Raw genomic sequence first — 13,412 nt, forward strand, 5'->3', positions numbered from 1 at the left:
AGGGAGGTAGGGGGTGGGCGGGAGAGGCGGGAGACGCGGGAGCGGGGAAGGTGTGTGTGTGAGTGGATGTTAGGGCGGGGAGGGGGGTGCTGGCATTAACAGCCCCGCTATCTATACTCGGCAACCTGGCCCCTTTCCCGTCTTTAGAGAGCGATCGGAAGACCTCGACGGACGGACGGACGGACTGACGGACACTCTTGGCGTGTGCGACGCCATACGCACGTGTGCTGCCCAAAAATGGGCGGGCGGGCTGTCGGTGGGCGTGGCTGCCAGACTACCGGCCAGGCACGAAAGCGCTAATCCACGATTGCAGCAATTCCAGTTTTCCACGACCACCACCACCTCCACCAGCATCACCAACCGCCAGCCCAAACCGAAGCTTACATAAGAGCGCGCTTCGTGTCACAATGACGGGAAATATGCGGAGGCAGGAGGCATAGATAGCACACGGCACACCGGCATCCATCCGGGCGGACACCTGTCCCCCGCGTGCACCGAGGCTTGGCGCTAATATGCTGGCTGGCTGGCTGCCCATGGTTCTCGGAGTCAATAGGCGACTATACCAAGTAGTATGTCGCTGGTGTGGAAATCAGTCAACTTCTAATACCTTTCTAAAGGGAAACACAAGAGTCCTTAAGGCCAATATTAGTGAGGAGGGCATGATTGGGGGTGGGGGGCACACAAAAACGGAGCGCACGCGGATATCCGATGGCGCCTTCGTGACAACCTTAACCCTCTTGTTGTCCATTCCTCCGCCTGGGCCGTACTTTTTGGCCTGGCTCTGTAAACCAGCAAAGCCGCCCGCCCGGACGCGAGAGACTAGATCAAAGGGGACGGAGATATTTGGGGCACACGCTCCGACGCGGGCGGGCAGGCGGGCAGCTGTCGAGCTGGCTAGGCGGGCGCGCCGGCACCCAGGAGACTCGGACACTGACACCCGCCGCGCTCCACTTACATAAACAGACGTCAGCGCGTTGGCCGGCCGACAGCTGGGAAGGGATTTGCCCGCCGCGTCACTTCCCAGGCGGACGGGCTGTCCAAAGGGCAGCCGGCGAGGTGACCAGCGGCCCAAAACCCAGAGGAAGCCACTACGGGGGAGGGAAAGGAGTTTAGGGAGGGAGCGAGCCTGACCCTAAGCCTAAGCCGGGGGCCGGCAAACTAAGGCCGGGCTATGGTTCCCACCCACAAAGACCACACTTTCTCAGCAATGTGCTATCCTACGAGTTCAATCGGTGGATTGCAGTCAGGCGCTTCTCCCACCGGTTCAACTTTGTTGGCTTTGTCCCAGCTGGATGGCTTGACCCACCGGGCTGGATTCACCAACCCAGGACCACGTTGCTCACTCCTGCCCTAACCCTAATCTTGGAAACAGAGAGAGAGCCATAAACAATTCATGTTTTCAAATGTTATTCCTTGAGAGCCAAACTCCAGATTGAATAGTAAAAATACACTCCAATGGGTGCTGTTTGGAGTAATGTCACCACTTTTAAAGTACAAACATTCTCTGAGATCTTTTGCCAACATTGTCACGGTGTTGCTAATCAATGCTAATCAACGGAAGTATGCATGCAGAAGAATCTAATGGAAAAAAAAGGTTTAAAGTCGCACTAATGGGAGTGTCGGCGCTACAATGATCACGTGACGCTCCTATTGATGCATTGGGGACCGAGCTCTCTCGACAGCGGTTCCCATATTTGATCTCACATTTTAGCGGAGAGCCGTATGCAGCAATCAAAAGAGCCACATATGGCTCCCGAGCCATAGGTTCCCTACCCCTGGCCTAGAGGAAGTGAGAGTCTAACTGGGTTTGCTCGCCCTCACTCGTCGCACCGTGTCAACACGATGGGGAGAAAGGATTTTGTAGGAAAAAAATGGGACGGGATGGGACACCGGCCCCCCTCCCCGGTGCCGAACCCCCACCCCCCATCCCCCGGCGCCATCCGTCAAAGTTGCACTCTTTGGTAAAAAAGCGGGGCAGCTCGTTTCCTTTCTCCCGTCCGCTCCCCCTGCCTGCTTTCTGTCCTTTCTGCGCCAGGCGTCACACGCGGCTATTTATATTTGTTGCTAATGAGGCGAGATCTCAGCGGCTGCCGTAGCAACCGTCTCCGTGGAGACCCGCGCTTTTGGATGCTGCATCGTCCGTCCTCCCGCCCGCCCGCCCGTCCGTCCTTCCCTGGCCGACGCCGGCCTCGTTTGGCGCCCAATGAAGGGCCCCCCCGTCCCAAAAGGCCCGGCGGAGGCCTTCCGCAAACGGAGGCCACTTTCAAAGTCGGGAGATTTCGGGGGTCGTTTCGCCCCGTTCAAATTGGACCCAAAGTCCATGGCGTCACCGGATGGCGGCTTTCCCCTTCCTAACCAATGGCGGCCTCCCCCCTCCAAACGGATGGCGAGTCTTTGTCAAAGGCGGCCGACGGGCTAAGGGTCCGGGGGTCAGAGAAGGGAGAGTGTGGCCCCGGGGCCGGCGCGGCCCAGGTCCTTTGCGACTCTCCGGCGCCTACGCGGCGAGGGGGCGGCCGAGCGCGTGACGATCGGCGGCAAAAAGGAGCGCAGCGAAAGGCTTCCTTTTCCGCATTGTTGTGTAAGCGCTAAGCGCCGGTTTCATCTTCCCACTCTCGTTCACCCACACAGGTCGGATCCAACGGAAGGCAGCTCGGCCATATTGCCATCTCCTTTTTTGGGGGGTGCTTTTTTTCCTCTCTATGCTCATCATCTCTTTCCTCCCTCGGCGCCCGCGTCCACTTCGGAGCAGGGAGGGGCGGATGCGGTAAGAAAATGAAAAAGGGCGAGGTGGGAAGATAGTGGGAGGGGGCGCGCTCATGAGAGCCAGTTGTTATAGTAACTGCGTCTCTCTACCTGTCAATCTGGGCTATTTCGGGCAGGCGGCTCCTACGGGGGTGCCGGGCGCCGCGCCGAGCCGAGGCGAGCCGCCTCCGCACCGAGAAATTTAGATGGCGCTCAAATTAACACCCTCTGCGACGCACACCACTTTTTCTCACTTTTCTGTGTGAAAGATGGTGAGATTTTGCCATTTCCGCCAGGATTGGCTTGGGGGGGGGGGCTTGGGGGGATGTGGGCTCGTTCAAAAAAGGCCCAGATGATGACGCAGTGCTGCGTATATAGAAAAAGTCAGATGCTGCTATTTTAAAGCGTTTGTGCGTGCCGACACCCGAGAACGAGCGCCGGGTTCAGCTAGCTTCCCATCTGAAAAAAAAAAAAAAAAGAACAAGGATTTTACAACTCCATCGAGTCAAAGAGCAAAAACACGGCAAGGCAAAAGAAATCAAATAGGATGATGGAAAATATCAAAAACAATCATTCGTGAAAAGCCTCCCAAGTTAGGGCGAGTCCAAACCATGGCTAAGCCTAGCACAAGATGAATATGGGTCCGTAGGAGCCAAGCAGCTTTTCTCCACCACGAGCTTCGCGCCAGTCCCTTCTTAATTTCAACGGTCGTCGTCCAATGGCCCCGTCGGACGTTGTTCCACCTGCCAGGGGAGAGCAGGTTTCCAAGAAAAACAAAGGCGAGGAAGGCACCAACATGGCCGCCACCACCGGCGCGCAGGGGGAGCCATTAGTGAGCAACTAATTAATAGCTGTCAGCGACGCTGCCGCTGCCGCCGGCGTCGTCGTCGTCCGCTCTTCCCGGCAATTAAAATGTGACACCTGGAGAATGCCTCGCGAAAACGCCAGACGCCTTCTGACGTCGACGCCGCGCTATTTTCGCACAAGGTCTAACGTGCGCACATTCATCACCTCCACTGGAACGTTTTCGTGCACACCACATTGAACGTCGCCAACAAAACAAAGAAAGAAAGAAAGAAAAGCCGACCCTTGCAAAACACCCGAACTAAGTTTGACAAACACGTGCCGAGCTTACGTCAGACTAAAGCAATTCGCCTCCCGCTCGTGTACTCCCAACGACCCAAAAAAGGGAAGCTTTGGCGGCCCGGCGGCCGAGCGGTCAGCGTGTCGGCCTCGCGGTTGTGGGATCTCGGGCTAGAAAGCGGGTCGGTCCTCGTGTGTGGACTTTGCGTCTTTTACCTGGGATGGCGTGGGTTTTCCCCAGTTACCCGGCTTTCCTCCCACATTCCAAAATCACGCATGCTAAGCTAGCCACTTGCCTAACCCTAGGTAGGACTGCGAGCGCCAACGGCTGACCTTTGTCTCCCCGTGCCCCGCGATGGGCCGACCACCGATTCGGGCCCCGCGACCCTGGTGAAGAGAAGCGGTTGGGAAAATAAAGGAAACCTTTGCTTAGAAACAAGAGAACGCGGTGCACCAAATCGGCTCGACTGTCGGAAAGGCCGTCTTGGGAGAAGGTGACATTTTGGGCTCCCATTAGTCTTACTTGTGGGCTAGGACGCAAGCCGGAGCGTACGCGTCGTCCCTGGATGACATTAAAAAGGGCTCTGTGAGAGAGCATGGAAGACGCCATCGTGCCAAACTGGACGGAGGGAGGGAGGGATGAAGGGATGGAGAATGTGGCAAAACGTGCCACGGGCCAACAAGCAAAAGCAGGTTAGGGTAAGGACGCCCCCTCCGTCCGCCAACGTGGCCGCGCATCCGTCCGGACGTCACGCTGAGCCGCCATCTGCCGTGCGCGCGCTAGAATAGGCGCTACTTCACAGCCAGAGAGTGCCACGTAAAGAGAAGAGGCCAGTTGAAAGAAACAAACCAAAAAATAAATAAATGGCAGGCAAGAATGGTGCTGCAAAAAGGTGGGAGGAAAGACAATAGCACGCTTACAATCTCTTGACTCAGACAAATTTACAGCGTTTGTCTCAGAGGCTAACGCAATGTGGAATAATTTCACTCCTACACTCGCTCTCTCACTCCAAATCGCACTCCCTCTCAAGCACCCTCCCACCCACGCGCAGATTCTCTCATGGCTAACGCACCATCATTAGCGTTAGCCTCTCTTGACAACCATTTAATATGTGAAGATGACCCGCGGCGGGGAAAGCCACGCCGTTGAAACGGAGACCTCGCGGCAATGCAATTTGCATGTCATTTAAACAGGGAGGTCTGAACCCCCAACCGCCCACGCCTCCCGCCGAGTGCCCCGAGGCCCAAGAAAACGGTGGGGAAAGGAGAGAGAATTAAAAAATAAAATAAAATGGCCCCAATTCTCAAAGTCGTCTGCGGCGCCACCGCATGGTCGCAAAGAAAACACCAGGTCAAATGCTTTTGTACATACGTGTATATATATTCATATTGAAGAAGCGACATTGTCGATGGCCGTGCCTGCAGACATTAGTACAAAAGAAGAGAACCCGGGCGGGTGCCTTCCGGCAGAGTGCCAGTCCGTTTACCTCGGAAGATCCCAGAAGGAAAGGAAAGGAAAGGAAAGGAAAAGAAAAGAAAAGAAAAGGAGAAAAGGAGAAAAGGGTTACGCTGGCTGCCCGCCGTTGTAGTGTCGGCGCTCTATTGCTGCGGGTAGTAGTTCTGCTGCGAGGGCTGCTGGGGGTATCCGGGGTAGGCCTGGGCGCCCGGGGGGGCACCCGGGTAGCCGGCCTGGCCCGGGTAGCCGGCCTGGCCCGGGGCGGCCCCGTAGGGCACGTAGGGCACGCTGTACTGGCCGTAGGCGTAGGGGTTGTAGCCCATCGGCATCTGGAAGTACCTGCCGGGAGGCCAGCGGCGTTAGAGGCGCGCGCCGACGGGCCGACACCCTCGTCCAGATTGCTACTCACTGCGGGTAACCCTGGTAGGCGGGGTAAGGGGGGCCCTGCGCGCCGGAGGCCGGCGCCACCGGGGCGGCGGCCGGAGTCGAGTTAGGCGGCGCCGGTCCGGCCGGGGTCGGGTTCGGGTTGGGTGGGCCCAGCGGCGGCGGCGGCCCGGTCAGAGTCGAGATGCTCGAGTTGGGCGGCGGCGGCCTGGCAGGCGGCTGGGATTTGTCTTGGCTCTGCGGAGGGGCCTGCCAACGACAAGGACGTCTCTTTGGCGGCCGCTCTCGTTGGGGTTGGCCCCGTTCGTGTGGAAAACGACTACTCAGACGGAGGAGGGAAACGGATCCCGCCTCCGTGGCTCCACCCTGACCGACCGACCGACACCTTTGAATGACCCACGGCTCACCGGTGATGTCAAACGACTGTCCTTGGCACGCCCATGAAAACGGCCAATGGTTTGGAGCGAAAGGCGAGCACTTACAAATACGGTGCGGGGCGCCGGGGTGGGGCCGGGGCCGGCGCCCGCGCCGGGAGGTTGGCTCTGGTACGCGGGCACGTTGAAGTTGGGGGCGCTGGGCTCACGGGCGATGCTTTGCTGCAGCTCTCTGGAGAAAGGAAAAGAGGAATTGAGCGGCGGACGCGCCAAGCCAAGCCCCCGGAAACAGGCCGAGCCGAGCCGCAGCGGAGGGGACTCACTTGAGGAGCTCGTCCCGCTCCGTTTTGCGGGCAAAGACGATGTCGCAGCATTTGTTCTGGAACTTGAGCAGGATCTCCGTCAGGTCGTTGTAAAACTGCCGAGAAGAGAGGCTATGTGAAGCCGGGGTCCCGGTCCCGGTCCCGGTCTCGGTCCCGGTCCCGATCCCGGGCGGCCAGAGGCCCTCGGATTTGGGGCCGCCGGCTTCGGGGACGACGGACCTTGGTGCCTTCGCGCAGGTTGCCGCCGATCTCCACGTAACTGTCGTGGGCCAAGGCCAGCTTCTTGAGGACCTCCTCGCGCCGCTCGGCCTCGGCGCCGGAGCGCTTCAGGCCGCTGAACTCCTGATGCGACACCTGCGTGGCGGGGGCGACCATGAGCCAGAGGACGTGCCCTCTCTCCTCGTGGCGCCGCGTCGACGCCGTCCTACCTGAATTTTTCCCAGCAGCTCCTCCTGCTGGCGAAGGCCGTCCCGCACCTTGCGCTCGTGCTCGGCGTAGAGCTGCTCCAAGCGCCCCCGCGAGAGCGGCTCCTCGTCGATGGCGCCGTCCTTGGCCAGCGCCGCCAGGAATGTGGCGCACATGTCGAAGGTCACGCCCTTGACGTCGGCCTCCAGCGCCTCGCGCTCCCGCTTGAGCTGCTCCAGCTGGGCCAGGTGCGCGCGCAGCGCGGCCGCCGCCTCGCTGCCCTGCAGCGTCTCGGCGGGGTGGGCGGAGGGCAGGGCGGCGCTCAGCTCGCTCTGGGGCTTGCACAGCAAGGCCATGCTTTCGCGGTGGGCTTCGTAGCGCTCGCGCACCACCTGGTCCGCCTGCACGGCCTTGTCTAGGATGCTGCGGAAGGAGCCGCCCTCTGGTCGGTCGCCCCCCCAAAAAGGAACAATGAACAAGAGCGCCCCCTTGGGGTAGAGGAGCGAGGCTACCTGAGCGAAGGGGCTTGTAGAGGTCCCCCGAGGGGGTCCTGTTCCAGCGTTGGTTGAATTTGGCCCGCAAGTCGTTGTCCGTGCTCTCCTCGTCGTCCAGCATTTTCAGCGCCTGAGGAAGCGTGGGGAAAAGCCGTCACGGGAGGCAAATTCCCGCTGGAAAGCCGGAAAGCCGCCCGGGTTGCTTTGATGGCACTTATTGCTGCTTAGTATTTTTTTTTAAACAATGGTGCCTACTTTGGGGCTCTTTTTGCCAGTTTCTCAACAAACTTGGAAGCACCTTTCAAGCGGAGCCCACCGTCTGTTTCTGTACACACAAGTCGGTGGCGCGCGTGCGTGCGTACGGTCCTTGGCCTTCAGATGAGTGGAACGGATTTGGAATCAAGATCCCGGGCTGGGATTCTGGCCAGTAGGGACGATGGCGAGCGGCCGCGTGTTTGAGGCGGCTTTGTATGATCTCGGCCGCCCCCTCCCTCCCTCCATCCCCCGTTTCGGACGGCTTCCAAATGCCATTCTAATTTCTGCATTTGAAAAGCGGAGCCTCTGGACCGGCGCCGCCGCACATTTCCGCTCAGCGCGTGTCGGGATTGCGGTCACGCCCTCGCGACCCTTTGCGGGCTAAATCGCGCCTTGTCCCAAATTCCTCAAAGCGGCGCCCGGTGGGCCGCCATGTCGGAATGCGCTCGAAGGCCACGCGACCCGGACGCCAAACGGGCGCAGGCGGAGCGCTAGCTTATCTCGTCACCTCGTCCAGAATCTCCCTGTTGCGAGTGAGCAGCTCCGGCAAGTCCTGGATGAGCTGCTGGATGCTCTCCAGCCCCCCCTGCTGCACCACGGAGCGCGACTTCTCCACGATGGACTGCGGCACCGAGTCTCCGGAGAGGTCCTCCAGGGCGGCCGGGAGGTTGAGCGACGCCAGAACCCTGGCGCAGAGCCGCAGAGGCGTTCACCTTTGCGGGCTGGGCGGAGGAGCGGCGGCGGCGGCGGCCTACCCGTTGACCGTCTCCGAGGGAGGAAGCGCCGGCTTACCCGTTTGCCAGGTTGGTGGCCTCGCGCATGCTTCCCACCAGTCTGTTGACCGTCTCCGACTTGCGCTGGCTGTACGTGGCCATGGACTGCTGCACCGCCATGGGAACCATCTTCTCAAACACGTCTGAAGAGGGCGGGCAATTGATGCTTTTTAGGACCTCAAACCCCCCCCCTTCCGTGTCCTACCCGCGAACTTCTGGCTGAGTGGCGGCGTCACGGCGGTGGCCTTCACCAGCGCCGCCTTGCCGATGGGCTCCAGGTCCTTGACTTCGGGGACGCGGTCGTGGTAGATGAAATCGTTGTCTTTCTTGGCGGCGGCCAGCGCTCGGTTGATCTTGTCCGTCAGGTCCTTGACGCTGATGTACTCATCGTAGCGCGACGCCACCGTCTTCGCCAGTTCTGCCGCGTGCTAAAAAAAAAGGAAAATAAGGAGGGGCGGCGCGGGGCTACCTTCAGAGTCCGATTCCCGGGCCGAACGCCGACGCCGCGTCGGAAGTCCGTGTCCCGGCCCTTACGCCGGCGGCGCATGGGGAGTTTGAGTCCCGCCCGGCGCTACCTGCAGGCGGGCGATCTCCTCGCCGAAACGCTTCTTCTGCTTGGCGATGACGCTCTGGTGGAGCTCGGCGTTGGCCTGCATGATGCAGTGCTTGGCCGCCAGCACCGGCAGAACTTCCTGAAAGTAAAAATACTGACCAGGGAGAAGGCCACCACAGAGCGGGACGCACGCAAACACACCACGCACGTGCACGGTAAACAAGGCAGCCCGACGACAACGACAAGAAAAGCAGCCGGGGGAGGGATGGATGGAGGGAGGGAGGGAGGGAGGGCAAAATGAAAGAAAGAAAAAAAATACAACAACGGGAGGGGGTTTGGGCAGACGCCACCACAAGGTATGCAGAAAGAAAAGGAAGAAGACAAGCAGAGAGAAAAGAGAAGAGGCTGTGAGTGTTCAACTGTTCAACCTTGGGCACCAAAACATGCACGGGCAACGGGCAACGGGCAACGCGGGTGCTTCATTTGACACCGAAGGCAGGTCTCGCTGGAGAAGCCCCATAAGAAAGACCTGGTGCGAGTGGCGCCCTCTGGTTTCCCCAGACTTCGGCTCCGGGCAAACGAGGCCTTTCCGCCAAAGCAACGAGGGCAACGTGGACTTGCCTTTTTTTTTTTTTTTTTACCCCCGGGGCGCACGAGTCCCAGAAGCCCAGCGACCGCCACGTTTCAAGGCCACAATAATTGGCGTGTGTCGCCGGCTGTCAGCGGAAGCGTGTTCTACGTACCTTGGGCAGGTTGTCTTTGTACTGACATTGCTTGAAGGCATCGCCGTAAAACTCCGCCGCCTGATTGCACAGCTTGGCGATGACGCCATCCTTCATCCTGTCTGCGCGCGACAACAGCCAGCGTCATTCGTCAACATCGGCCAACATCCGACAACATCGGCCAACATCCGACGTTTCGGTCATTGGGTTAGGACTACGTCGGGCTGACCATGAGGGCCACACCGCCCCCCGGTGGCTAATTCAAATATCCCCCAACACCATCCCACCCCCCAAAAAACGAACAAATATACCCATTGGCATAAATGAAGGCAGTGGGGTCTACCTGAGGTGGCTTTGAGGAAGAAGACTTCCTGAGCCTGCGCCAGCATAATGGCGCTCAGGGTGCCCACCGTTTCCGGAGCGATGTCCATGGTGGGCTCGCGGTTGAGGGCCGACAGGACCGTGTCTTTGATGTGGCCGAAGGCGCCGCTGGCCAGCTGCGCGGAAAAGCACGTGCGGGATAGCCAATACGGAGCGGAATGAGAAGGCCGAGTGGCGGCGACGTGGCGGCGACGTGGCGCGCCCAACGGGCGGCCTATTCTAGCCGGATGGAGAGTGAAAGGCGGCGGGGCGACGCTCACCTGATAGTATCTGGCGGCGTTTTTCAGGCCCTCGTCGTTTTCCAGGTTCTGCTCGGAGGCGATCTGGCTGGCCAGCGCCGCCGCGTTGAACAGCACGCACGTCTTCTCGTAGCCCAGGCTGGGCAAAGCTGCCCGACGGGGAAGCGGCCATCACGTCAGGGGCCAACCAAAGAAACTAAACGCCCAAAGCTCCGACGCCACCCGCCGCGTTGGGACCGGGGCCCACCCTTTGGGAACCGGGACCACCCGTTGGCTTACCCAGCTTGACGGAGCCGCCGAACAGCGAGCCTTTATCGAAGGCGTCTTTCCACGTGAAGGTTAAGCACAGCTGTGAAGGAAAAAAAAAAAACAGATTCAGGCCTAGGAGTATTTCTGCCGCTCCCAAATGAGGATTCCCGTAGCCTGAGAGGAAGACCGTGTTTTCAGAGGGATTTTCCACCACGGCAGGAAAATTCCTTTCCAAAGACACGGTCCCTCTCTTTTGGTGGCGCCGTCGCCCTCGCCGCGCCCGTACGCGACGAGCGTTACGGCGAGCCACGCGGGGCGCCGGCAAGCGCCCCAAGGTTCTTACGGGCCGCTTCTTGTGTCACGTGGTCCGTTACCTGGCTTTCGCTGAAGGGAAACTTGGGCTCCACCGCGCACAGTTGGTCGTAATATCTGCACACACGACAGGATTGGACAAAAATCAGCCGAAAAGGCTCAAGCGTTTGTTTGGATCATGCCGCCGCGGACGTCTCCTTTCGCCTTCCCTCCGTGTGCACCTCGACACCCGTTGCGAGCGGCGCTAACCTTTATCTCGCACTAAAACATCAAACGTAGGTACATTACGTGCCGGAAAGCACTTTAGTCAGTTCGGTTTTTGTTGACCTCACTTCATTTTTAATTGTATATCGTCGTTTTAGGACTACTTCTTTGCGTGTGCCCTTTATGGCGAAACTTTAAATGTCGTCGCACTCGTACAATGCCAGTAAAGGCGTTGGAATACGCCGGAAGTCGCCGACGGCTCAAATTGGAGAGAGTCCCGCGACGACGAGAGCGAAAGGGCGTTTCTGCGTTTGCGACGGTCGCCGTGGCGATGAAAACAAATACTCCACTGCTTTCCCTCATTCATGTCGCCACGGTGACAGGAAAGAGCAAAGGTCTAGTTGTTGGCCAGAGCCGTAGACGACAAGGAGGCACTCGGAACGGCATGGCGTGCGAGGGGCGAGCCAAAACAGAGAAAGGTGTCGTCTCGGCAGAGGCGGCGAAAATCCCCCGAAACTGAGGACATACCTGACGCGTCGCGTCACCGGAATCCCGCTTGTCGCTCGATAACAAGTCCGACGACAACACTCGAGGGTTTTTTTTCTTTTGGTTTGAGCTGTACAGACAACTATTTTACACCATGATTTGTAAGAACAAATTGAAAGAAATAAGGAAGAAAAGATGGGGGGGGGGGGGGTCAATTCAGTCATGATCGTCGAGCGCTTTTGAACTCTTGATCGAATAGAGAAATAGAGGGGGGAAATGTCAGATTTCGAGACGTTTATTTCAAATATAAAATCTCGATTCAATGCAAAATGTGGAGTTTGAGGAGGGAAAAACAAAACTAATCCGTGATCTCTTTAAAAAATATATATACACACGAGGGGATTTCCAAGAATAAGCGTGCTTTTACTGCCTTTTTAGGGAAAAGAGAAAAGCGTTTTAAATGGGGCGCCGGGGCAATCTGTTATGGTCACGTGACGTGAGGCTAGCAATTTGAACGAGTTGGAGCGTGTCAAGTTTCCCCTTTTCTCCTATCGGCCTTCGGGGGGAATGGAAATGGACAGCAACGGTTGAGTCGAAGTCTTCATTTGACCATAGGAGCGAGCGACGTTAGCGGAAACTTTCCGGCCGGCTACCCGGCCCAAGTTAGCCCCTTTCAAACGAACTAGCTTAGCCAGCTAAGCTAACCGCAGCCGAGGGCGGGCGCGGCGATGCAGAAGCAGGCTCTTCCCAACAGAAAATGCCCGGCTCGGGCTCTGGCCCTCCCACCCTCTCCTCTCCGTTCCCCCTCCTTTCCTTTCCTTTTCTTTCCCCACCTCTCCCTCTCTGCGGTAACAGTTAGTCAATTTACCTGAGGAGGATCTCCAAGGAGCTCTCGTGTTTGTCCAGGGGCCTTCCCAGCGCGTTCCGCCGGAGCTTGTTGAGCTCATCCGCGGCTCGGAGGTACTCCGCCTGCTCGTCGCCCACCGGGTAGGAGGACGTCACGTACTTGGACAGCGGCTTGACCAAGTCCACGTCCGAAGACTTTTTCAGCGGCACGGAAATGAATGTCGCCATTTGGTGCCCCGCGGCTGCTGGCTGTCTGGTTGACCGAACGAACGACGGCAAAACAACAAGTGACAATTCACTTCCTGGAGTGGCTCTGTCAAGTGACGTCACCCGAAGGCCCAGTGCGCTTGCGCGACTCGCAAGACTTCCTTTTTAACCTCTTCCTTGCCAAAGCTCACGTGTCAGTGCCCGTGACCCGATGGCAACCTCACAAACACTTGGGAAATGAGACGAATTGCGATTCATTGTGTCCTCAGAAGTATCCATCTCGTCACAAATCTTTGACTCTTTTAATATCATCCATTTTGTACACTTAGTTTTAATCGTAAGCAATGTCCCTTTACATCAGTGGTCTCAAACCGGTCCTCAAAGGGCCGCAGTGGGTGCAGCTTTTCATTCCAACTCAACAAGAGGATACCTTTTGCAAGTGTAATCAGTTAATCAGTTGATTGCAGCCAGGTGCTACTTATTTTAGAAGACACACCTCATTGGTCAAAATGTTGGCACTGGATCGGTTGGAACAAAAAACAGGACCCACTGCGGCATCGGTTTGAGACACCTGCTTTACATGTATGCAAAATGACCAGAATTGTCATGGCCCCCCTCAAATAAACGAGGAAAACATTTGAAACCATGGAGGCCTTTCACTAAGCAATAAATGATAGAAATGGAGTCAACGAAAAAGATTTAAATGATGCATCAGGAGAGTAGAAAAGGTTCTGAAATCATTTATTTCCAACACGGTGCTTTGTGCATGTGCACACACACGCACTCACGCACGCACACACCACAAGCACAATCTTTGACGTTCGGGTCGGACACGAAAAGTGGTTCCCTGGCTCAGACACACACGCACACAAACCCGGCCATTGTCTTTGATTCTTGTCGGAAATATTTTGTGTGGCAGATAAG

The 13,412-nt window shown here is 57.8% G+C and overlaps 1 protein-coding gene across 2 annotated transcripts; it reads right to left on the minus strand.

Moving 5' to 3' along the window:
* Positions 1-5,182: 5,182 nt before the first annotated feature.
* pdcd6ip (programmed cell death 6 interacting protein) lies at positions 5,183-12,876 on the minus strand. Of its 2 annotated transcripts, none has more exons than XM_077590409.1 (17): positions 12,304-12,876; positions 10,808-10,862; positions 10,464-10,533; positions 10,206-10,333; positions 9,908-10,061; positions 9,586-9,686; positions 8,865-8,981; positions 8,495-8,717; positions 8,309-8,432; positions 8,025-8,202; positions 7,280-7,391; positions 6,791-7,209; positions 6,582-6,716; positions 6,363-6,457; positions 6,148-6,271; positions 5,691-5,914; positions 5,183-5,620 (listed from the first exon to the last, which is right to left on the minus strand). In XM_077590409.1, exons 1-17 carry the CDS (start codon positions 12,507-12,509, stop codon positions 5,425-5,427), a joined length of 2,661 nt encoding a protein of 886 aa, XP_077446535.1. In that variant the 5' UTR covers positions 12,510-12,876; the 3' UTR covers positions 5,183-5,424. The 2 variants fall into 2 exon arrangements, with proteins under 2 accessions (XP_077446535.1, XP_077446534.1); XM_077590408.1 differs by having other exon boundaries at positions 8,865-8,996.
* Between the last annotated feature and the right edge of the window lie 536 nt (positions 12,877-13,412).

The sequence above is a fragment of the Stigmatopora argus genome, chromosome 21 (genome assembly GCF_051989625.1).
Source record: "Stigmatopora argus isolate UIUO_Sarg chromosome 21, RoL_Sarg_1.0, whole genome shotgun sequence".
NCBI lineage: Eukaryota > Metazoa > Chordata > Actinopteri > Syngnathiformes > Syngnathidae > Stigmatopora > Stigmatopora argus.

Excerpts from the sequence above, each read along its gene's own strand:
- pdcd6ip (XM_077590408.1), bottom strand. The coding sequence starts at position 12,509 with ATGGCGACATTCATTTCCGTGCCGCTGAAAAAGTCTTCGGACGTGGAC. Across the intron at positions 6,272-6,362 it reads GAGCGGGACGAGCTCCTCAA|AGAGCTGCAGCAAAGCATCG; the intron begins GTGAGTCCCCTC and ends TCCTTTCTCCAG. Across the intron at positions 5,915-6,147 it reads CGGCGCCCCGCACCGTATTT|GCCCCTCCGCAGAGCCAAGA; the intron begins GTAAGTGCTCGC and ends TGTCGTTGGCAG.